The sequence below is a fragment of the Zootoca vivipara genome, chromosome 4 (assembly GCF_963506605.1).
Source record: "Zootoca vivipara chromosome 4, rZooViv1.1, whole genome shotgun sequence".
In the NCBI taxonomy this organism is placed as follows: domain Eukaryota; kingdom Metazoa; phylum Chordata; class Lepidosauria; order Squamata; family Lacertidae; genus Zootoca; species Zootoca vivipara.
In genome coordinates this window covers 99,090,794-99,116,820 of record NC_083279.1, presented here as the reverse complement: position 1 = coordinate 99,116,820, position 26,027 = coordinate 99,090,794, and the positions used below count along the sequence as shown (strand labels likewise).

Here is a 26,027-nt window from a genome sequence, read left to right as displayed (position 1 = left end):
TTAAAACCATGTTTATGGAAGACAATCTTATTTGGCTATGAGGGATCACCAAAGAAGAAGAAGAAGAAGCTTTCCTCACCCCTATGGGCAGACCCAGACAACTGCATATCTGAATTAAGGCCTAAGGGCGGTTTCACGTCTGTCTGTCTGTCTGTCTGTCTGTCTGTCTGTCTGTCTGTCTGTCTATCATCATCTTTTTGGTTTTTCAAATTAAAGTTTTACAATCAGCTATCCAACATACATCATAAAAACAAGATTCCACAGAATCTCCTGGACTTCCCTTCTCCCCTTTGTGGGTCCTATTTTTAATCATTTCCTCCTGCATCTTTCATAATGATCCAAATCTTTTACATTATATCCAAAACTCACCATTAAATGACAAGCGTCATTCTAATCCTACTAACGATTTTAACCATTTACAGTGATTTCTAATATGAATTATAAAGCGGTTTCACGTCTTAAGGAGACTACGCAGGAACTGCGGTTCTGTGCCATTGGTGTAACACGCATACTATAGTCCACACTGAATCTACTCGCAGATGCCAGAGTTCGAACCTGGGGCCTAGAAAAGAACATAGGGAAAGAAGGTGAGCCTGCCGGATCAGGCCGATGGCCCCTCTGGCTCAGTATCCTTCCCACAGTGGCTACAGCACAGTGTATAAACTAAACAAGCTCTAGCTTAGGGCCCCACTCTCTTGGGGGCCCCGCAAAAAAATTAAAGAAAAAAAACCCTGGATGTACATTTCCAAAATATAAGATAAAAAAACAAATAAAATAAAACCTTCATCCAGCAACCGTGTTTTGTGTTGCGTTGCTACAGCATGACTGCCACACAACGGTTTGCTCTTTCTTCCCACCACGGAGGCGATGCAGAGTTCTAAAAGGTTCAGACAAGGGCCACTGGAACGATCCAGGAGATGGAGCGACAATTCTGCAAAGAAAGGCTGCAGTGTTTGGGACTGCTGAGCTTAGAGAAAAGAGCTAGCGAGAGGCGCCATGAAATCAGTTTTAAAAAATCATGCATTGCATGGTGAAAGTGGGTAGAGATTTTTCTCTCCCTCTCCCTCTCTCTTAATACTTGTGGACCTCGAATGAAGCTGGGTGTTGAAGTTTTAGGACAGATAAAATGAAGTCTTCCTTCATGTAAAGGTAAAGGGACCCCTGACCGTTAGGTCCAGTCGCGGACGACTCTGGGGTTGCGGCACTCATCTCGCGTTATTGGCCGAGGGAGCCGGCGTATAGCTTCCAGGTCATGTGGCCAGCATGACTAAGCCGCTTCTGGCGAACCAGAGCAGCACACGGAAACGCCGTTTACCTTCCCGCTGTAGCGGTTCCTATTTATCTACTTGCACTGCATGCTTTCGAACTGCTAGGTTGGCAGGAGCTGGGACCGAGCAACGGGAGCTCACCCCATTGCAGGGATTCAAACCGCCGACCTTCTGATCAGCAAGCCCTAGGCTCTGTGGTTTAACCCACAGCGCCACCCACTTCCCTCTTCCTTCATGTAGTGCACAGTTAAACTGTGGAACTCCCTTCCGAAGGAGGCAGTGACGGTCACCAACCTAGATGGGAGCCAGTCGGAGGCAGCCACGCTCCTAAATAAGTTGCTGGGAACCGCAGGAGGCGAGAGGGCTCTTCTGTTCACATCCTGCCTGCGGATTCCCAACAGGTATCTGGTTGGCCACTGTGATAGCAGTATGCTGGATTCGAGGGGCTCCCAATGGCCTCATCCGGCAGGCTCCTCTTATCTTTCTAAGGGACCAGCGCCGGTACAGCCGCCGCGCGGTTGGCCATGCCGCCTTCTGGAGGAGCTCATAGCTGAGATTAAGCGCTAATAGACTCTCGCGGAGGGGGAGGGGGCGTGCGCAAGGTGTTATTATTATCCTGCAGCATTAATGCTGTAATGCCAGGAGATTAGGAACACAATAGTTCGGAGACGCAGCGGGGATTTGGCATTGTTGAGCGCTGCGCTATCGGGGAAAGAGGGAGGGAGCGCGCGGGCGATTAGCAAATGTCAGAAAGAATGATTTCATGTTCTGAAATGGCTAACAGCACATCAAAGCAACATGCCCATGAGGCAGAGAGGGACGGGGACGGATTTAAAGTGGTACGGGCACATACACACACACACGCCATCACTTCGGGAAGTTTCCAAGGTGACCTTTGCTTTTATGCCTGGCATTTGGAAGAGGCAGGAAGCAGTCTTATTTATACCAGGTCTCCCCATCCATCTGCATTTAGAGCAGGGCTGGGCCAAGACATTTTGGCAGCTGCGGAGGACCACGAAAAGCTCCCTTGCCAGGAAAGATCTACACCAGGAACAGGAGGGGAATAAACTTCTACAGGGGTGGGTGGGTGGGTGGGGGCATCAAATCAACCTTACCCCACTGTTGAAGTGGGCATCAAAGACCATCGTGGGGCAGGTGTATCTCTCTCCTTTCCCTTCCTCCCCCACAACAAACACTCTGTGAGGTGAGTGAGGCTGAGAGACTTCAGAGAAGTGTGACTAGCCCAAGGTCACCCAGCAGCTGCATGTGGAGGAGCGGAGACGCGAACCCGGTTCCCAAGATTACAAATCTACCACTCTTAACCACTACATCACCCTGGAAACCCGGGTTGTACCGTGTCAAGCATGGCTGTTACAGCAAAACTCTGGGGATGAAGCAGACAAGGAGGAGAGGAGGAGGAAGCAAAGAAGGGGAAACAGTGGAATAATAATAATGTTGTTGTTTAGTCGTTTAGTCGTGTCCGACTCTTCATGACCCCATGGACCAGACCACGCCAGGCACTCCTGTCTTCGACCGCCTCCCGCAGTTTGGTCAGTCTCATGTTGGTGGCTTCGAGAACACTGTCCAACCATCTCGTCCTCTGTCGTCCCCTTCTCCTTGTGCCCCCCATCTTTCCCAACATCAGGGTTTTTTCCAGGGAGTCTTCTCTTCTCATGAGGTGGCCAAAGTATTGGAGCCTCAGCTTCAGGATCTGCCCTTCCAGTGAGCACTCAGGGCTGATTTCCTTCAGAATGGATAGGTTTGATCTTCTTGCAGTCCATGGGACTCTCAAGAGTCTCCTCCAGCACCCTTCTTCTTCTTCTTCTTCTTCTTCTTCTTCTTCTTCTTCTTCTTCTTCTTCTTCTTCTTCTTCTTCTTCTTCTTCTTCTTCTTCTTCGGCATGGGTTGGCCTCAGACCCATGGCAAGCTGCCATGTGTGGGTTTTAGGAACAGGTGGAGCTTGTTGAACTGCATCTTCCTTTGCTAGTCGATTGCTTTGCAAGATAACCTGAGCAGTTTCGCCCTTGTGTAGCACACATTAGCTCAGGAAAGACCTGAGCAGCCACGCAGCAGTGCCTTGCTTTGATCTGGCCAGCTGAACTCCGGGACCTGAGTAATCCCCAAAGAGCTGCTGGATCAAAGCGCAGCCTCACAGCTTGCACTCTGCTGAACCTGAGCTGCTTATGAATCCAACTCTAAGGTCACGCAGTCAGATCTTCCAAGAGGTGCCACGATTGGAAGAAAGGGAGAACAGTGTTTTTCTGGCTCTGCAGCCTCACAGCCTGGTCACGAGAAGCGTCTTGGAACGAAATGCAAACATTAAAACGCCATGACTCATTTTTCCTTTCATCATGGGTGAACAGCCGGGTTGTCAATCATACCCAAGAATATTAGTGCATTTATTATCTGAGATTTAATATGCATGTTTCTAAATGGTCAACGGAAGCGCCTTTTTCAGATGTAGGTGTAGATATGTGAAATATTGTTGTTTAGTCGTTTAGTCATGTCCGACTCTTCGTGACCCCATGGACCATAGCACACCAGGCACTCCTATCTTCCACTGCCTCCCGCAGTTTAGTCAGACTCATGTTGGTAGCTTCGAGAACACTGTCCAACCATTTCATCCTCTGTCGTCCCCTTCTCCTTGTGCCCTCAATCTTTCCCAACATCAGGGTCTTTTCCGGGGAGTCTTCTCTTCTCATGAGGTAGCCAAAATATTGGAGCCTCAGCTTCAGGATCTGCCCTTCCAGTGAGCACTCAGGGCTGATTTCCTTAAGAATGGATAGGTCTGATCTTCTTGCAGTCCATGGGACTCTCAAGAGTCTCCTCGAGCACCATAATTTGAAAGCATCAATTCTTCGGCGATCAGCCTTCTTTATGGTCCAGCTCTCACTTCCATACATCACTACTGGGAAAACCATAGCTTTAACTATATGCACCTTTGTTGGCAAAGTGATGTCTCTGATTTTTAAGATGCTGCCTAGGTTTGTCATTGCTTTTCTCCCAAGAAGCAGGCGTCTTTTAATTTTGTGACTGCTGTCACCATCTGCAGTGATCATGGAGCCCAAGAAAGTAAAATCTCTCACTGCCTCCATTTCTTCCCCTTCTATTTGCCAGGAGGTGATGGGACCAGTGGCCATGATCTTGGTTTTTTTTGATGTTGAGTTTCAGACCATGTGAGATATTACTTAACACTTAAAACACAAAAGCTACCACTTATTGCTTAAATGGGGAGCTATCTCTAAGACACACACACCCCGTACATTACCTGCTATGGAAACACACTTGAATTGAAATTGAAAGGCAGGTTGAAATAAACTAAAATGTTAAAAAAAAAATTCCAGTAGCACCTTTGAGACCAGTTAAGTTTGTTCTGGGTATAAGCTTTTGTGCGCATGCACACTCATACCCAGAACAAACTTAGTTGGTCTCTGAGGTGCTACTGGACAATTCTTTTAATTAATTTATTTATTTCGACTGCGTCAGAGCAAAAAGGCTTCCTACCTGAATCTAGAATCATGAAAGACAGGTGTGCCCTTAACCGACAGCCCTGCAGAATAAATCATAGAATCATAGAATCCTAGAGTTGGAAGAGACCACAAGGGCCATCCAGTCCAACCCCCTGCCAAGCAGGAAACACCATCAAAGCATTCCTGACAGATGGCTGTCAAGCCTCTGCTTAAAGACCTCCAAAGAAGGAGACTCCACCACACTCCTTGGCAGCAAATTCCACTGTCCACTGTGGAATAAAATTGGCCCCCACCCATTAATCAACACACATTTCAGTTGATTAAGCTGCTGGCCCTTACTGGATATTGGGGAGAGGGAACAGGAAGAGGAGGAGGAGGAGGAGCTGCAGGTCAGTGGCAAAGGGAATGTCAGGTTTGTTTCAAAGGTCCCGGGTTCAAATCTCGACATCCCCAACTGAAAGGATCACAGGTAGCAGGACAGCAAAGCCCTCTGGCCTTGAGAAAGCAGCTGCCCATCACAGCAGATACGGTAATGCTGTTATTTGCTACCCCAGTCTCCAAGCAGTGAGAAATTCAGGGCTTCCAGGAGTTTGCCCTGGTGTTAAGTTTCCTTGGAATGAAGGTCAACAGAGACTGTGGTGGCTTTAGGATATCTGGATTTATTTACACACACACACACACACACACACACACACACACACACAACCAGAGCATAAGACAAAGGGGTTCCCAGCATTGACACCCCAACAGATCTTGCCTCTCCATTTGTCAGATCTTTGGAGCAAGCACAGAGCTTAGGTCACACATATTTCCCACTATAGTTCTCCTACTTATCAGGCAGGTGAGTGGGGTGCATAGCTGTCAAGTTCTCCCTTTCTTTAAGGGAAATTCTCTTACGCTGAATAGGCTTCCTCATGAGAAAAGGGAAAACTTGACCGCTATGGTGGGGTGGAAGAAAGCACCCCCCCCCCAGCCTGGAGGGCACCATTTCTTAGCTGTAGCTTTTGCAACCTAGCTAATTCTTTTGGGATGTTGATGAGGCCACTTAAGTGGCCAGCTAAGGCCATTGTCTCCTCCAAAAAACCTGCCTGACCAGTTCAGCAATAGCATCCTCACTTAGATGCTAACTCCCACTGGGTACAGGACCCCAAGACCTGCAAGGGACTCGGGGAATCACCCAAACTGACCCCCTCCACACCCACAAGGGTTGGACTGGATGGCCCTTGTGGTCTCTTCCAACTCTACGATTCTATGATTCTAACGATACTGAAGAAAATAAAAAAAATAAAAAAATGAAATTCCTTCCAGTAGCACCTTAGAGACCAACTAAGTTTGTCATAGGTATGAGCTTTCGTTGTATCTGAAGAAGTGTGCATGCACACGAAAGCTCATACCTATGACAAACTTAGTTGGTCTCTAAGGTGCTACTGGAAGGAATTTCATTTTTATTTTTTATTTTGTTTTGACTACGTCAGAGCAACACGGCTACCTAGCTGTAACTAATAGTGAAGAAAGTGGATCGAAACATAACCGGGTAGAAAGCAGTTTCTGGCATTCTAGCCAGGAACATGAAGGCAAGTAGACGAAGTTCCATTGTTCAAAATCTCCAAAGATCATAGAATCATAGAGTTGGAAGAGACCACAAGGGCCATCCAGTCCAACCCCCTGCCAAGTAGGAAACACCATCAAAGCATTCTTGACATATGCCTGTCAAGCCTCTGCTTAAAGACCTCCAAAGAAGGAGACTCCACCACACTCCTTGGCAGCAAATTCCACTGCCGGACAGCTCTTACTGTCAGATCTGCAGACCAACCTCCAAAGATGCTTCAAAGCAGACTGGGACCTACACCTGAAAACTCAAAAGGGAGCCCCCTCCTCCCTCTGGCCATTTCAGCTGCACAGATTAAGCTGGAAGGGAAAAGAAGTTTCCCCGTCCTTGAGCCACCCCCCTCCTAAAATAAAAACTGACTGCTCTACTTACCACTTTGGGGAGCACCGAAGCGATGGCATCTTTGATGACTTCCCGGAGGCTGGAGACATCAATGACAGAGCCCAGGCTCAGCAAGGCATCCTGGGAGAAAGGGGGAAACAGCAAGAGCTTCAGAACAGGAGAACTGCCCTGCCGGTTCAAAGACCTATCCGTTCTTTATTCTTTTAAAGAATTATTTAATTATTGCACGTCTATCCTGCTTTTTTCACCAAGAAGCTCCAGGTGGAGTCCATGGTTCTTCCCTCACCCCCCATTTAATCCCCACAACGACCCTGTGAGGTAGGTTAGCCTGAGAGGCAGCGACTGTAGTGGGATGGGAGAGCTTAAAACAATGCCAAGATATTTCACATCTGGCAACCAATGCACCTCTTTGCTTTCGCACAGAACATCGGAAGACGAGTTTAAAAAGCCCAGGACACACATTTTCATGGCACTCTAGCAGCTGTGGTGGCTTGTTGGCCAAAAGGAATGTATATAATAATAATAATAATAATAATAATAATAATAATAATACAGTAATAATAGTAATAATAACAACTTTATTTATACCCCGCCCTTCCCAGTCAAGACCGGGCTCAGGGCGGCTAACAACAAGAATATCAAAGCAAGCATAAAAGAAACAATTCAATTAAAATGCAGATTAAATACAATGTTAAAATTCAATTTTAAAATTAGGAATCTACAAGTGCAACCTCATTTAAATATCTGTAGAATAAAGCCTTCGGGGAGGGTAACACCAGGGTCAGACTGTCTCTGACAGACAGCTCTGTCTTGCAGGCCCTACGAAAAGATGACAACTCCCATTGGGCCCCAGTCTCCTGAGAGAGAGCGTTCCACCAGGTCGGGGCTAGTACTGAGAAGGTCCTGGTCCTGGTCCTGGTCAAGGCCAGTCTAACCACCTTGGGATCTCCAGTATGTTATTATTTGTGGACCTTAATGTCCTCTGCGGGGCATACCGGGAGAGGTGGTCCCGCAGGTACGAGGGTCCTAAGCCGCATAAGGCTTTAAAGGTCAAAACCAGCACCTTAAACCTGACCCTGTACTCCACCGGGAGCCAGTGCAGCTGGTAAAGCACTGGATGAATGTGATCACACGACGAGGACCCTGTAAGGAGCATTAAGTCTGGAAATGTATACGGTCAAAACTCAATTCCCAAATGCCAAAAACCTAGAAGTAACTGTTCCGGTTTTCGAACGATTTTTGGAAGCCAAACGTGCTACCTGGCTTCCGTTTTGAGATTCCCTATTGTATCGAGGCTTCCACTTCCAGTTTTTGGTTGTCAAACATTTCAGAAGTTGAACCGTCTTCCAGAACAGATTACGTTCAACAGCTGAGGTTTGACTGTACAGTGGTACCTCGGTTTACGAACTTAATCCGTTCCAGAAGTCATTCTTAAACCGAAACCGTTCTTAAACCGAGGCACGCTTTCCCTAATGAGGCCTCCCGCCGCTGGTGCCCTTCCAACATTCGGATTCCATTCCTAGACCAAGATAAAGTTTGCAAACTGGGACACTACTTCCGGTTTTGTGGAGTTCATAAACTGAATTGTTCGTGAACAGGGCTTTTCGTAAACTGAGGTACCACTGTACTCGATTCTGACCAAACTAGTCTTCCTTGGGCACAATATACATCAGGAGGCATAGTCAGAATGAAGTAGAGAATCAAGTCTCAGGGACTCCGCTCTGGATTTATGTCGATTTTACTCCTTGACCCTTTCTTCTCCAGAAGATGTCCTGCAAGGCAGTGGGTAAATGCGAACTCAGAGGAAGCTGCCCTATGCAGAGCCAGACCCATCTAGCTCAGTAGTGCCTGCACTGACTGGCAGCAGCTTCACAGAGTTTCAGAAAGGGAGTCTCTCACAGATGCCCTTGGGTATTGAACAGATCTGTCTTAAGCATGTGTGTCGCAGGGGTGCAAAGATCCGCCCGGCCTCCCCTCATCCCGGTTGCCCAGTCCCAGGCACGCAGGAGGGCAGAGCCAGCTGGCTGCCTCAGCGTCTCGCTGGCTCAGTTGCCCCCCGAACCTGAGGCACAGAGCTGCCTTCAGCAGAAGAGCCCACCACTGCACTCCAACCAATGGGCGGGCTCTTCCCCGGATTCAACTCTCAGGCCCCGGACTCTCAGCCTGGTGCCCCTGAGAGCCCGACGCCCGGGTGCCTCGCACCCCTAGCGCCTATGGGCAAGACGGCCTTGGGATTGAACCTGAGACCTTCTGCACGCAAGGCGAATGCTCTACTGCTGAGCTATGGCCCTTGAATTTCTCCTCCAACCCTAAACATGACTGAGGCTTGGCTTGGAATTACAAATCGGAAACCAAAGAACAACCCTCTAGCTTGCGGGGGACAGTTATTACATTTCATTTTATGGTACTGACTTCTTATTTCTCCTTTGCTTTTCCCCCCTCTCTAGTTTATAAGTACCTAGAGCCTGCAGGAACTAAAAGAGAAAGGGGGGGATTGCTGTTCAGTTCGGTTTTATTTTTCTTTGCACACACCCCCACACCCCTTGTCCCCAAATCAGCATCTTCGGCTTCTACCAGAGATCCTCTCGCTGGCTGTGGCATTTCGGCCCCAGCGAGTGTGATTGATGCCGTTGCAGCAGGACACGAGATTCTTACAGGCGTTTTACCATCGGCAATATAAAAGTTTGCGAGTCCATAAGGCTAACTGTCTGGGTTAGCATTTGGCAGTGATGAAGAGGGACTGAGAGTTGGGATCACAGAGGACCAGGAGAAACAGCCATGGCAACCCACAATGTTAGAGAGTAGCAACAGATCTGTCACTTTCCTGGGTTTGGGGTTTGTTGATTTATTGCATTCACACCCCGTCTTTCCTCCAGGGAGCTCGAGGTGGTGTGTGTTATTCTTCCCCACCCCCATCCATCCTCATTTAACCCCCACAACAGCCCTGTGAGGTAGGCGAGGCAGTGACTGGCCCACCCAGTGAGCTGCATGGCCAAGTGGGAGGATTTGAACTCTGGACTCCCAGGTTCTCTAACCACTGCACCACAATGGCTGCACACATGCCATACATTTAAAACAGCCCTGCAAAGAATAATGGGAACTCTAGTTTACCCACCACGGTGCTACGGTTCCCAGGATTCGGGGGGGGGGCATGCACACTTTATTCTGTGTCCATTGCGGCTGTCTCCTAGCTCCATCTGATACACCAGCTGAGACCCTACCTACCTGCGACTGTCTCGCCAGAGTAGTACATGCTCTGGTTATCTCCCGCTTGGACTACTGCAATGCACTCTACGTGGGGCTACCTTTGCAGGTGACCCAGAAACTACAACTAATCCAGAATGCGGCAGCTAGACTGGTGACTGGGAGCGGCCGCCGAGACCACATAACACTGGTCTTGAAAGACCTACATTGGCTCCCAGTACGTTTCCGAGCACAATTCAAAGTGTTGGTGCTGGCCTTTAAAGCCCTAAACGGCCTCCGCCCAGTATACCTGAAGGAGCGTCTCCACCCCCATCGTCCAACCCGGACACTGAGGTCCGGCGCCAAGGGCCTTCTGGCGGTTCCCTCATTGCGAGAAGTGAAGTTACAGGGAACCAGGCAAAGGGCCTTCTCGGTAGTGGCACCCGCCCTGTGGAACGCCCTCCCATCAGATGTCAAGGAAATAAACAGCTATCTGACGTTCAGAAGACATCTGAAGGCAGCCCTGTATAGGGAAGTTTTTAACGTTTGATGTTTTATTGTGTTTTTAATATTCTGTTGGGAGCCGCCCAGAGTGGCTGGGGAAACCCAGCCAGGTGGGCAGGGTATAAATAATAAAATTATTATTATTATTATTATTATTATTATTATTATTATTATTATTTAAATATTTGGAGTGTAGCCCTCAGTCTTTCCTGCTGCCCTCTTCCTCTCTAAGAGTCACTATTTAGCTGGGGAGCGAGGGGTAGATGCCTCAGCAGGAGAACATCCCTGCTTTGAGATGCTGAAGGTGCACATACAGATCCCTAGGAAAACAGTTTTTGTTAAAAAAAAAAATCTTGATTTTTTTTAAACAACAAAAACCTATCAAAAAGAAAGAAAACAAAGAACCAGACATTTGAGCCATAAAGCGTCAGAGCTGGGAAGGACAGAAGTCCAAAGATATTAACTATCTAACAAAGATAGAGCATTAACTCGTACAAAGATTCCCTTCTCAAGGAATCAAGAAATATAAAAATGGAAGCATTATCCACCTGTGAGTTCATTATTGTGAATAAAGGTTCTATCGGGTCTTAAATGAGCCAGGCATTTGCTTCTGCTGGCGACACTGAGTGGCCATGCGCCCCATTTTGGTACTGTATAAGAAATGAAACCAGGCCATTAAAAAAGAAAAACCCAGTCATTCAAGCCCTGCTCTTTGGATACATTTAGTCATTGAGATATCTTTTCAAAGGGGGCAATTTGCCAAACCCTTGAATGCCAGCAATCTAAATTACTGATATTAAAGGTTTTAAAAAAAGCAACAACCCACCGTTTTGAAAGGAATGGACTAACAAACGCATGCAAAGTGGGCTAATGGAGATCGGCTTTTCAGAGGTGGCCTCACTCTGACCAACAAGGGGGGGGGAGGGCTCTCTCTTTCCTGCCTTGCTTAAAGGATTGCAGAATGGTTTAATAGAGTGTGGGACAAAAATATCTCTCGGGGGGGGGGGCGCTTCTACTGAAACCAGCAGGCACAATGGGTGGATGCAGTCCGGGAAGCAACATTCAATGGCTTTGAGCACATCAGTGATACCCATGTTTTCTTGGATAGGGGGGAAATTGCTTCTAGAGCGGACTGTGATTCTGAGACCGTGGAGAACCCACACTGCAGCGCCCCATGACCGATGGCCAGACAGGGTACTGCAGCAAAGGTCAAGTGACCCAGAACACCAGCTGGGATCTGATCCCCCCCCCTCTCTCTCTCTGAATGTTGGAAGATTTAAGGGAGATAAAATGAAGTACACAGCACAGGGTCAAACTGTGTGACTCGCTTCTACAAGGGGAAGTGATGGATATATAAGAGGATTACCAACTTCTGGAAGCCCCAGGAGGGAAGAGATGCTCTTGAGCTCCTGTTCTGCTTGCTTCCCCATTGAGGCACCTGGTGGGTCCCTGTGAGACCAGGATGCTGGACTAGGTGGGCCATTGATCCAGCAAGCTATTCATATATATAGTTTTTGCATACATTCCATGCATCATTTAACATTCATCCACATCTTATACATCTTTTTGGACTTCCCTCAGCCACGTCTAAAGATTTCCAATCTTCCTAACTTCTTCTTGTATTCCATAATTCACTATTACTTTAAAAAAACAACCACCAATTTTTTTACTTTCTTAACTTTTTCCTGTTATATTTCATACAGTTCTCCTTACAAAACTTCTTGTAGACCTACCAGCGTAATTTTTTTGTTTACAACTGTCTTTCAAATATTTCTCAAATTTAGTCCAATCCTTCAAGAACCTCTGGTCCCGTTGGTTTCGAATTCTCCCTGTCATCTTATCCAGTTCTGCGTAGTCCATTAACTTCGATCCAGCAAGCTATTATTATGTTCTTAAGCTGCCCATGTGAATTTCAACGGGTGGAAGGTCAAGAACAATAAGAGCCCTGCTCTATTCCGCTTACTCAGGTGCCTCCTGGAATCCTGTGTCTACTTCTGGGAACCCCAGTTGAAGAAGGATATTGACAAGCTGGAAGGTGGGCAGACGAGGGCGACCAAGATGACCCAAGGGTCTGGAAACTGAGCCTTATTGAGGGAGTATGTGAAGATTATTGAGGGAGTATGACAGTATGTGATGTATGGAAGTGAGAGCTGGACCATAAAGAAGGCTGGTCACTTTTGAATTATGGTGTTGGAGGAGACTCTTGAGAGTCCCATGGACCGAAAGAAGATCAAACCTATCCATTCTGAAGGAAATCAGCCCTGAGTGCTCACTGGAAGGACAGATCCTGAAGCTGAGGCTCCAATACTTTGGCCACCTCATGAGAAGAGAAGACTCCCTGGAAAAGACCTTGATGTTGGGAAAGATTGAGGGCACTAGGAGAAGGGGACGACAGAGGATGAGATTATTATTATTATTATTATTAATAATAATAATAATACCCTGCCCATCTGGCTTGGTTTCCCCTGCCACTCTGGGTGGCTTCCAACAAATACCAAAATACATAAAAATATCACAGATTAAAAAATTCCCTAAACAGGGCTGCCTTTAGGTGTTTTCTAAATGTCAGGTAGTTGTTTATCTCCTTGACCTCCGATGGAAGGGTGTTCCACAGGGTGGGCGCCACTACTGAGAAGGCCCTCTGCCTGGTTTCCTGTAGCTTTGCTTCTCGCAGTGAGGGAACTCCCAGAAGGCCCTCAGTGCTGGACCTCAGTGTCTGGGCAGAACGATGGGGGTGGAGATGCTCCTTCAGGTATATAGGATCGAGGCCGTTTCAGGGCTTTAAAGGTCAGCACCAACACTTTGAATTGTGCTCGGAAACGTACTGGTTGGACAGTGTTCTCGAAGCCACCAACATGACAGTAAGAGCTGTTCGGCAGTGGAATTTGCTACCAAGGAGTGTGGTGGAGTCTCCTTCTTTGGGTGTCTTTAAGCAGAGGCTTGACAGGCATATGTCAAGAATGCTTTGATGGTGTTTCCTGCTTGGCAGGGGGTTGGACTGGATGGCCCTTGTGGTCTCTTCCAACTCTATGATTCTATGAGTCTGACCAAACTGTGGAAGGCAGTGGAAGACAGGAGTGCCTGGTGTGCTCTGGTCCATGGGGTCACGAAGAGTCGGACACGACTAAACGACTAAACAACAACAACAATGCGAAGACAGAGAGGGGGCATGATAGCCATCTTCAAATATCTGAAAGGCTGTTGGACAGAGGAGGCTTGCTTTCTGCTACTCCAAAGGGGAGGACCTGAACCCAGTGGTTTCAAATGACGAGAGATTTCAGACAAGCATTAGGAAGAACCTTCTGGTGACAAGAGCTGTTAGACAGAGGAGTGGTCTCCCTTGGGAAGTGGTGGGCTCTCCCTTCCTTTGAGGTTTTTAAGCGAAGGTTGGGTGGCCATCTGTCAGGAATACTTTTAGCTGTAGTTCTCACATTGTAGCGGGTTGGACTAGATGGCCCTCAGGGCTCCCTTCCAGTTCTAGAATACTATGATTCTACAAGCTGATTCCCCCACCACCACCCCAAAAAATCTGGCAGCTGCTGCTGTCTCTTTTGAGAAGGATAGTAGGAAAGCTGACAGGCATCAAAGAGAAAGATTGAGAGGGACTATACAAATTAGAACACATTCCATGCACAAAGGAGAGGGCATTGCATGGCGGGGAGAAGCTCCCCCCACAGCTGGAGAGGGCATTTTCTTACGTCTATGCTTGCCCCGACCTTTTCCCTTTGCGTGGAGCTGCTGTTGTTTGTTCCCCAGCTGTGATTGATGCTGTGCTATTGTGCCCTCCAAAAATGTCACCGCGGGAGCACGGCGAGATCAGCAATGCTGGCAGATTGAAATCGGAGCCGGGAGCCGATGTGCCCATCATGGCCGGGAACTGGTGCAGCTTACTAAGGAACTGCCATGTACAACACCAGCGCCCCTATAAGGCTGCCAGGGAGTCTCAAGGCACCCCACGTCAACCCGAGCGAGCCCCCTCCCGACGCAGATTATATCAATAGCTACATCAGTATGAACAGATCGACACAAATCTATTTAATGTGCATAATTCAGGTGAGAGACACAGAACGGAAGGGTCCCTAAGGGAGCTATTTGGATTTTTATTTTTACAAAGCTCACCCAAACGGCCCAGGGGTGCTTTGAAAAGGAGCTTGGTTCTGTTTCGCTCCCTTTCCAACTCTGCCATCCGGTCCGCTTAGCTGCTCTTGCATTCCTTTTCCGAAGATGGAGATTCCTATCACGACTGCCAGCTATTGAAAGCACCATCCTCCATGAATTTGATCAACATCCTTTGACAGCCAACTAATCTTTCAGCCATCTTCTGCAGATGAACTATGGCTGTATCCACAACTGGTATTCAGAAGTATTCACTGCCTCTGTCTGGGGAGGCACAGCTTAGCCCTAATGGCAAGCAGCTATCTCTAGCCCTCTCCTCTTCCACAAATTTGTCCAATCCTCTTTTAAAGTTGGTGGCCATCGCTGCCTCCTGTGGCAGGGAGTTCCATAGTTTAACAATGTGCTGCAAGAAGAAGGACTCCCTTTTATCTTCCCCGAATGGTCTAACAATCAGCTTCATGGGATGCCCACCAGTTCTAGCTATATGAGAGAGGGAGGAAAACTTTTCTCTCTCCGCTTTCTCTCTGCCATGCATAATTATATCTTCTTCTTTGGCGATCCCTCGTAGCCGAGTAAGATTGCTTTCCAGGAACACGGTTTTAACAGTGAGTCCATAAGTGACTGTGGAGGCCAATTCTGGATCCACACATCCTTCCACAGTGGGGACATAGGTTTCCAGGCAGGAGTTGATCACGGTGTGGATTTGCCAAGCGTGCCTTCCTCTTAGCACGTTTCTCCTTTGTGTCCTGAGTTCGAGTGTCTTCAAAGCCCATGACACCTTTGCTAAAGGCCGTTCTCCAACTGAAGCGCTCGCAGGCCAATGTTTCCCAGTTGTCAGTGTTTATACTACATTTTTTAAGATTTGCCTTGAGAGAGTCTTCAAACCTCTTTTGTTGGCCACCAGCATTACGCTTTCCATTTTTAAGTTCAGAATAGAGTAGTTGCTTTGAAAGATGATAATTAGGCACCCACACAATATGACCAGTCCAAAAAAGTTGATGTTGAAGAATCATTGCTTTAACATTGATGATCTTTGCTTCATCCAGTACACTGATATTAGTTCACCTGTCTTCCCAAGTGATGTGTAAAAAAATTTTGGGACACCGTTGATGGAGGAGTTAGAGATGGCATTTAAAAGTGTTCCATGTTTCACAGGCATACAGTAAGGTTGGGAGTACAATGACTTTATAAACAAGCATTTTGGTTCCCCTGCGAATGTCCTCAAACACTCTGCACTTCAATCGGGAGAAAGCTACAGTAGCTAAGCTCAGGCGATGCTGGATTTCGGCATCAGTGTCGGCCCTTGTGGAAAGCTAACTGCCCAGGTAGGAGAAGTGGTTGACATTTTCCAACGTTATATAAGCTCATGTGTTGGAGAACAGCCTTTACCCAAGGGTGTCATGGGCTTTGAGGACGCAAGGGAGAAATGTGCTAAGAGGAAGGCATGCTTGGCAAATCCACACCGTGATCAACTCCCGCCTGGAAACCAATGTCCCCACTGTGGAAGGACGTGTGGATCCAGAATTGGCCTCCACAGTCACGGACCTATTGTTAAAATCGTGTTTATGGAAGACAATCTTACTCGGCTACGAGTGATCGCAGAAGAAGAAGAAGAAGAAGAAGAAGAAGAAGAAGAAGAAGAAGAAGAAGAAGAAGAAGAAGAAGAAGAAGAAGAAGACATGTCACCTAGAAGGATACTGACAAGCTGGAACGTGTCCAGAAGAGGGCAACCAAAATGGTCAAAGGCCTGGAAACGATGCCTTATGAGGAACGGCTTAGGGAGCTGGGTATGTTTAGCCTGGAGAAGAGAAGGTTAAGGAGTGATATAATAGCCATGTTCAAATATATAAAAGGATGTCATATGGAAGAAGGTGAAAGGTTGTTTTCTGCTGCTCCAGAGAAGCGGACACGGAGCAATGGATTCAAACTTCAAGAAAGAAGATTCCACCTAAACATTAAGAAGAACTTCCTGACAGTAAGAGCTGTTCGGCAGTGGAATTTGCTGCCAATGAGTGTGGTGGAGTCTCCTTCTTTGGAGGTCTTTAAGCAGAGGCTTGACAGGAATATGACAAGAATGCTTTGATGGTGTTTCCTGCTTGGCAGGGGGTCGGACTGGATGGCCCTTGTGGTCTCTTCCAACTCTAGGATTCTATGATTCTATGACCTATTTCTCTCTTTCCCAAATGCTGTAGCTTTTCACTCCATCCTCTTGAGCATTCTGTTTGCCCTTTTCCAACTCTCTTCCACAGGGCAGTCTCGAGCAGGTTGCGCGCCCTGGTGCTGAGGGGCGGAGATCGCTCCAGCGCCCCCGCCCTCGCAGGGCGCAGCATGGTTTCCGTGCGGCTTTGCCGCGCGGCGCCCTGCCACACCGCACCACCGGGGGTCTACCTAGAGCTGGCCCTGCTCTTCCAACTCTGCCACCTCCGTTTTGCGCAGAGGCGACCGGACCAGATCCATCATGACCAGCCAAAAGCAGCCTTGCTGTTGCATTCTGCACTAGCTGCAGCTCCAAGGGCAGTCCTGCATATTGCAATGGACCCACGTCCCCTTCTCAAGAGGCGCTGCTCTCTGTGTGAGAGTTGGACCCCACCTGAAAGAGTCCGCCCGAGGGAGCGTCACCCGAAGTTCTCTGCTGACAGCGCACACCGCTTAAGGCAACCGTTAATTTTTTAAGGCGCTTGGATGAGACCGAATCCAAAATGTACCTTTTGCATTTTGAATATTTACTGGCAGGTTGTAGCTCTCCAACTCCCCATACTCCTCGACGCACGCATGATGCAATATTCATAGGACTGGCGGAACTGAACTGACAAAGAGTGCAAGAAGAGCAGAGAACCACACTTGAGTTGGAAAGGGAGTGAAACAGAACCAGGCTCCTCTTTGGAAGCTGGTCGGCAGTTTGGGTGGGGGCGTGGGGCCGTATATTCCAAATTACACACTAAGGAACTGTTGAGTGTTGCGTCTCAAGCCTAAATCATGCACATTAAATTGATTTGTGCATATGTGTTCGGACTGTAGTCATCTGCTTCTGATATGAGGTGGGGGGATTTAATTCCTGTTTTCCCTGCATACCCCTCTCCTTTTTTTTTTTGTCACACCATGCAACAGTAAACTCAGATGCAGACAGGATTGGACCCATTGCGAGTCCAGGGAGAAGCAAAAGCATTCTAAGGGGAACATCGAGGTTTGCAGGGGTACAATAAACAGTAAAAACGAAACAAAACCACAAAATCCTGACTATGCACCGTGTGAAGAAGGACTTAATTTTATCTGAATCTTATATGCTTAATAAAGTATTTATTAAGAGTGCCACTAGGTCAACCGTGTGATGCAGCAGCAAAAAAAAGCAATGCTATTCCAGGCTGCCTCAACAGAAGTCTAGTGTCCAGATCAAGGGAAGTCATATTCCTGCTCTATTCTGCCTTGGTCAGACCACATTTGGAGTCCTGTGTCCAATTCCGGCCACCAGAATTTAAGAAGGATGTTGACAAGCTGGAAGGCGTGCGGAAGAGGGCAACCAAGATGATTGAGGGTCTGGAAACCAAGCCTGATGAAGAACGGTTGAAGGAGGTAGGTCTGTTTAGTGTGGAAAAGAGGAGGCTGAGAAGAGATAGAATAGCCATCTTCAAATATCTCAAGAGCTGTCACATGGAAGAGCTTGTTTTCTCCTGCTCTGGAAGGTCGGACTTGAACCAATGGCTTCAAGTTACGTGAAAGGAAATTATGACTATACATACAGAAAAATTTTCTGACAGTAAGAGCTGTTCGAAAGAGGAACAGTCTCCATCAGGAGGTTGTGGACTCTCCTTCCTTGGAGATTCTAAGCAGAGGTTGGTTGGCCACCTGTCATGGATGCTTTAGTTGAGAGTCTTGCATTGCAGAGGGTTGGACTAGATGACCCTTGGGATTTCCCCAAACTCTACAGTTCTATGATTCATTGGCCCTTTGGGAAATTTTGCAGGGGTGCAAATCCTGCTTGAATTCTCCACCACGGGCATAGTCTAGCAGCAGAGTCCCAGACGAAGCTCCACTCAGCAATTATTCCTTCCTTAAAAGGCTGCTCCATCCATTTGCAACTATCCTCCTTTTCTAGGTTGGGTGCAGTGACCCGTGCATTTATTCTTACTGCTCGCTGTCGAATCTTTTGCATTTAACAGCCTACGACCTTGACTCCAAAGCTGCCTCTCCAAACAGTGAGACGTCATTGGTGAGCTCCATCAAATGCAGAGTTGCGAATGCCGTGAACAATGGGCTAAGTTGTCGTGGCTGAGATGAAAGCAGGGGTTATCAGGCTGGCCTCCACCAGGGAGATGAGCTGGCAGTCAGCAGAGCTTGGCAAGGCGGGAGGTCAAGGTCCTCCCAGCAACCCCACAGAAGTCTCAAGGCTGGGCTGGCCAGGGGATTTTTCATACAACATAAATCAGGTCTGGTCAGACATCACCTGGAGTACTGTGTCCAGTTCTGGGCACCACAGTTCAAGAAGGATACTGACAAGCTGGAACGTGTCCAGAAGAGGGCAACCAAAATGATCAAAGGCCAGGAAACGATGCTTTATGAGGAATGGCTTAGGGAGCTGGGTATGTTTAGCCTGGAGAAGAGAAGGTTAAGGGGTGATATGATAGCCATGTTCAAATATATGAAAGGATGCCATATGGAGGAGGGAGAAATATTGTTTTCTGCTGCTCCAGCGAAGGGGACACGGAGCAATGGATTCAAACTTCAAGAAAGAAGATTCCACCTAAACATTAGGAAGAACTTCCTGACAGTGAGAGCTGTTTGGCAGTGGAATTTGCTCCCAAGGAGTGTGGTGGAGTCTCCTTCTTTGGAGGTCTCTAAGCAGAGGCTTGACAGCCATATGTCAAGAATGCTTTGATGGTGTTTCCTGCTTGGCAGGGGGTTGGACTGGATGGCCCTTGTGGTCTCTTCCAACTCTATGATTCTATGATTCTATAAGAACATCAAAAGAGACCTGAAGGATCAGGCTAGCAGGCCTTGTTGTTGTTGTTTAGTCGTTTAGTCGTGTCCGACTCTTCGTGACCCCATGGACCATAGCACACCAGGCACTCCTGTCTTGCACTACCTCCCGCAGTTTGGTCAAACTCATGTTCGTAGCTTCGAGAACACTGTCCAACCATCTTGTCCTCTGTTGTCCCCTTCTCATCAAGTCCAGTATCCTGTTCTCACAGTCACCGATCAGATGCCCATTATGGGAAACCAAAACCACTAGAATGCCTATATTATGCAAATCCCCATGATTTAGAACAGGGGTCGGCAACCTAAGGCCCATGGGCCAGTAGCGGCCCACGGGGCTCGTCTAAGTGGCCCATGGTGACCTTGCCGCCGCCTGCTCTTACTGGCGCAGCACAGGGACTGACTTCCGGGTTGATGGCGCCTGTGTGCATGCGCACGGGTGCTCCTCTGACCCGGATGTGTGACGAAAATAGCGTGTATGCACAAGCTCCAGCCCATCCTCCGATGGACGGAGCATGGACCGGCCCAACGTCCGGTAACCTTGCCAACCTCTGACCACGCACAGCTGATGGGGGAAACTGGGGAATATTCAGGAATCATTGTCGTGTCTACCTTGTCTTGTCTGCCAGCATCTACCAGTCAGTGCCAGTTTCTTTTGTCCACCAACCTTATCATCTTCATTAGACACTTACAAGACTATTTCATGGTACTCTTCTAAGGAATACGTCAGATAGAAAAATGCAAGAGAAGATGAAGAAATTGAAATGAATGTACCATGGGACTGACAAAATAGGAATCACATTTTGTACATACAGTACTGGACTGGGTGGTTAACTGAATAAGCTACATTTTAATATGTTAGGTCACAATGTTGATTTTGACATTATGAGAAGCTAATTGTGAGAAGTAATGGTAAAGGTTTCCCCAGTAGTGATGTATGGAAGTGAGAGCTGGACCATAAAGAAGGCTGATCGCCCAAGAATTGATGCTTTTGAATTATGGTGCTGGAGGAGACTCTTGAGAGTCCCATGGACTGCAAGAAGATCAAACCTCTCCATTCTGAAGGAAATCAGCCCTGAGTGATCACTAGTAGGACAGATCCTGAAGCTGAGGCTCCAATACTTTGGCCACCTCATGAGAAGAGAAGACTCCCTGGAAAAGACCCTGATGTTGGGAAAGATGGAGGGCACAAGGAGAAGGGGACGACAGAGGACGAGATGGTTGGACAGTGTTCTCGAAGCCATCAACATGAGTCTGACCAAACTGCGGGAGGCAGTGGAAGACAGGAGTGCCTGGCGTGCTCTGGTCCATGGGGTCACGAAGAGTCGGACACAACTAAATGACTAAACAACAACAACAAACGGTAAAGGGACCCCTGACCATTAGGTCCAGTCACGGATGACTCTGGGGTTGCAGCGCTCATCTCGCTTTACTGGCTGAGGGAGCCAGCATACAGCTTCCGGGTCATGTGGCCAGCATGACTAAGCCGCTTCTGGTGAACCAGAGCAGGGCACGGAAATGCCGTTTACCTTCCCGCCAGAGCGGTACCTATTTATCTACTTGCACTTTGAGGTGCTTTCGAAATGCTAGGTGGGCAGGAGCTGGGACCGAGCAACGGGAGCTCACCCCGTCGCGGGGATTCGAATCGCCTACCTTCTGATCAGCAAGTCCTAGGCTCTGTGGTCTAGACCACAGCACCCCCCGCATCCCTAATTTTGAGAAGCAGTTTCTAGTAAATAACTTTACAATTGTTATTATACAGCCTATTACGTTTATGTCATTATGGGGAACCAGCAAGCAGGATCTGAGCACAAGAACAGCACTCTCCCCCCTGTGGTCTCTGGCAACTGGGGTTCAGAGGCATTGCTGTTTTTGACTGTGAAGGCAGAGCCAAGTCATTGCGGTCAGTAGCAGGGCCGGCTCTAGGGGTAGGCTGGGTGGCGCGGGGCGCCAGGGCGCCGGGTCGGCAGGGGGCGCTGCACGGTGAAGCTGCGCAGAAACCGCGCTGTGCGCTGCACCCGCCAACCAGCCGCGGGAAGAAACGAGGTGGGGCGGGGGCGCCGGAGCGATCCGCGCACCATGGCGCCCGGGCGCCCGACCCGCTTAAGACGGCCCTGGTCAGTAGTCATCGATAGCCCTCTCCTCCTCCATGAATTTGTCTTGTCCTTTTATAAAGCCACCTGGGCTGCTGGTCGTCACTCCATCCTGTGGGAGGGAGTTCCGCAGTTTAACTATGCGCTTTCCTTCATCAGTTCCGAATCTTCCAACGAATATGAGTTAGGGGGAAATATTGCAGGCAGATCTATCCTTGGCTACTAGCCAGAATCACCCAAAGGGCAACTGTCAACATTTCAGCTTTGCAGGCATATGACAGAGGGCGGGTGTACAGATCTTTCCCTGTTCGTAAGACTTCCTGGGGACTCTCCTGTCTGCCTGGCCGCTGTGGGTGGAGAGAACAAGAACCAGGCAGGCAGGCCTGTCACATTTGTCCTCTTCCTGGCAAATTGTTTGTCTTGAACTTGCAAATTTGCCATTATTCATGAATTATTCCCTCATTTGCAATGTCACACAATCTGCCGTTCTGTCACAGGGTGTTTTCTTTCCATCCCTTATTTTCCCATTCTTTCTCCCTGTTTTTCTAGCCCACTTTAGGCTTCTGTGAGCTCTTCCTTGGGATGTCTTCCACTGAAACTTTGACATCTCTCAAGCCAAGGTGGGAATTCTCAGGATGTTTGGATTTAAGGACTGTAACTGCACCAAAATTCCCCAGAAGGTTAATTTTCTGAGCTGATTTTTCCAGATCCTCAGTGCCAAACTGTTCCGACTGCCCCCCAAAGAATATTCAGCAAAATGTCCTCAATGTCACAGAATGGTAGAGTCGGAAGGGGTTCCCAAGTGTCATCTAGTCCAACCCCTTGCAATGCAGGAATCACTGCATGCAAAAAGGCTGGAGAATTCGGGGAGGTCACATATGAAGGACACTATTCGTTGCAACTGTTGCCACAGCAAAGCCCAAACGCCAGTTGTTGCTTTTCACCTGCCAGCCCATTGGCTGGATTGCTGTGACGTCTCGGCATGCTCACGAGCACCTCAACTGCTCAGGACAAAACTGCCAGAAAAAGAATACTTGCAAAGAGTTCATATTTTGTGTGAGAGGCGTGAAAGTTGGGTGAGGTGGTGTTTATGCATGTGTGAATGTGGTGGGGACTAATCTCAGGAGATTATTTACTAATTTCCTTTAAAAAACAAACAATTTATATTCTGCCCTTTGTCTTATGACTTCAGGGCAGTTTACAAGGTCGAAATAGTTAAGGTAATCAGTAAAAATAAATTATGGAATCATAGACTCATAGAATTGTAGAAATCTCAGCGAAAGCATCCATGAAAGATGGCCTTCCAACCTCTGCTTAAAAACCTCCAAGGAAGGAGAGTCCACCACTTCCCAAGAGAGACCGTCAAATGGCTCTTCTTGACGTTTAGTCAGAATCTCCTTTCTTGTAACTTGAAGCCACGGGTTCGAGTCCTACCCTCCGGAGCAGGAGAAAGCAAGCTTGCTCCACCCTCTGTATGCCAGCCCTTTGGATATTTGAAGATATCTCCTCTCAGTCTTCTCTCTTCTAGGCCAGGCATCCCCAAACTTCAGCCCTTCACTGGTCCGGTTAGCTAGGGATCATGGGAGTTGTAGGCCAAAACATCTGGAGGGCCACAGTTTGGGGGTGCCTGTTCTAGGCTAAACATACTGAATTACAAAATTCAATTGAATAAAACACCAGCTCTCTGTAAAATGCCAGTAATCAGGGCAATGTCTTAATTATGAACCGCCTGTAGAAAAAAGAAAGGATTTCAGGCAGCACCCAAAGGTTAGCAGAATTTCTGCCAGCTGAATCTCCGGGAATGGGGAATAGATTTCATAACTGTGTCACTATTGCTAGAGGGTCACAGATGCTGCTGAGGAGATTCTCCCCAGCAGATCTCAAATCATGGGGATTTATCCTGGGGGAAGAGCTCTCTTATTTAAATGGGCCCTGAGCCATCCAGGGCTTTATATCAGCAGAATAGAATAATAGAATCATAGAGTTGGAAGAGAGAGACCACAAGGGCCATCCAGTCCAACACCCTGCCAAGCAGGAAACACCATCAAAGCATTCTTGACATATGCCTGTCAAGCCTCCGCTTAAAGACCTCCAAAGAAGAAGACTCCACCACAATCCTTGGCAGCAAATTCCACTGTCGAACAGCTCTTACTGTCAAGAAGTTCTTCCTAATGTTTAGGTGGAATCTTCTTTCTTGTACAGTGGTACCTCTACTTACGAATAACTCTACTTATGAATGCTTCTACTTACGAATGGAGCTCCGTCCGCCATTTTGGATGCGGTTTAGATAGGATTCTTTCTACTTACGAATTTTTAGATAGGCTTGCTTCGACTTTCAAATTTTTTCTCCCAATGCATTCCTATGGGATTTGACTTGCAAATTTTTTCGACTTACGAATTTGCGTTGGGAACACATTAAATTCGTCAGTAGAGGTATCACTGTAGTTTGAATCCATTGCTCCGTGTCTGCTTCTCTGGAGCAGCAGAAAACAACCTTTCACCCTCCTCTATATGACATCCTTTTATATATTTGAACATGGCTATCATATCACCCCTTAACCTTCTCTTCTCCAGACTAAACATACCCAGCTCCCTAAGCCGTTCCTCATAAGGCATCGTTTCCAGGCCTTTGACCATTTTGGTTGCCCTCCTCTGGACACGTTCCAGCTTGTCAGTATCCTTCTTGAACTGTGGTGCCCAGAACTGGACACAGTACTCCAGGTGAGGTCTGACCAGAGCGGAATACAGTGGTACTATTATATTCCACAATATTTTGTGGACAGGTAGGAAGACGGAGAGCTGAGAAGCCGGAACTCTCAGTTTTGCTGTAGAAGGGTCAAATTGTCCTTGAAAGTGCCTTAAAACCACATCTGCTGAAAAGCAAGCCCTACTGAAGTCAACGGGGTTTATGCACTCAGGTAAGTGGGGTTCGGGTCCTGACGTAAGATCTCTCCATTCTTGCTGACACCTGTTTTGCAGCTTTCTGTTTGTTGCTCAGGAAGCGTCAGGTGGGAGAGAAAGTGGCAGCCGCAGGCAAAATGGGAGCCTCCTCCCAAAACACACATTGACATTCTCCTTTGCCTACGCCTGCCCAGAAGCTATTTTCTCCAGCAATGATAAGAGCTGGCAAGTGACGTGGCTCTGATATGCATTATGTAAGACAGCTGCAGAGAGAGAGAGAGAGAGAGAGAGAGAGAGAGAGAGAGGTGACATGATGAAATGCTGGCCAATCAGATAACTCCAAAAGCCCACAAACAGGGTGACAAGACAGCATTTGTCCCCCAGCAACTGGTACTCAAGAGGTACACTGCGTTGGAAGAGGGAGGCTCCATTATTCTGTGTACACCAGTTTAAGAAGGAGATTGACAAGCAGGGATGTGTGCAAAGGAGGGCGACCAAGATGATCAAGGGTCTGGAAACTAAGCCTGATGAGGAATGGTTGAAGGAGTGGGTATGTTCAGCCTGGAAAAGAGGAGACTGAGAGGAGATATGATAGCCATCTTCAGATATCTCAAGGGTTGTCAAATGCAGGGCTATTTTTCTACACAAAGAGGTGCCAGAACTCACCATGAACACCTCCCTCGTTTTCTTATAATGGCAATGGCGTCCATCTGAGAGGTGCTGGATCTGAGTTTTGGCCGGTTTTCTCTGAGGTAAAAAGCCCTGGTCATGTGGAAGATGGAAGAAGCATGTTTTCTCCTGCTCTGGAAGGCAGGAGTTGAAACAATGGGTTCAAATTACAAGGAAGGAGCTTCCAACTAAATATTATATGATACCCAGCTCTACCTCTCTTTCAAATCAGAACCAGTGAAGGCGGTGAAGGTCCTGTGTGAATGCCTGGAGGCGGTTGGAGGATGGATGGCGGCTAACAGATTGAGGTTGAATCCTGAGAAGACAGAAGTACTGTTTGTGGGTGACAGGAGGCGGGCAGATGTGGAGGACTCCCTGGCCCTGAATGGGGTAACTGTGCCCCTGAAGGACCAGGTGCGCAGCCTGGGAGTCATTTTGGACTCACAGCTGTCCATGGAGGCGCAGGTCAATTCTGTGTCCAGGGCAGCTGTCTATCAGTTCCATCTGGTACACAGGATGAGACCCTACCTGCCCACAGACTGTCTCGCCAGAGTGGTGCATGCTCTAGTTATCTCTCGCTTGGACTACTGCAATGCACTCTACGTGGGGCTACCTTTGAAGGTGACTTCAAAGACATCTGAAGGCAGCCCTGTTTAGGGAGGCTTTTAATGTTTAATAGATTATTTTATTTCAATGTTCTGTTGGAAGCCGCCCAGAGTGTCTGGGGAAACCCAGCCAGATGGGCGGGGTATAAATAATAAATTATTATTATTATTATTATTATTAGGAAGAACCTTCTGACACAAGAGCCATTTGACAGTGGAGAGGACTCCTTCAGAAGGTGGTGGTCCCTTCTTCATTGCAGGTTTTAAAACAGAGGTCGGATCACCAGTTGCCAGGG

General features: G+C 47.8%; 1 protein-coding gene across 2 annotated transcripts in view; it reads right to left on the bottom strand.

Moving 5' to 3' along the window:
• Positions 1-26,027, bottom strand: part of PDE2A (phosphodiesterase 2A) — a 360,136-nt gene that overhangs the window by 123,401 nt on the left and 210,708 nt on the right. For both annotated transcript variants that reach the window (XM_060273988.1, XM_060273990.1), the window contains one exon: positions 6,720-6,809. In XM_060273988.1, the coding sequence (XP_060129971.1) occupies positions 6,720-6,809 (90 nt within the window). The remainder of the gene's footprint in view (positions 1-6,719; positions 6,810-26,027) is intronic.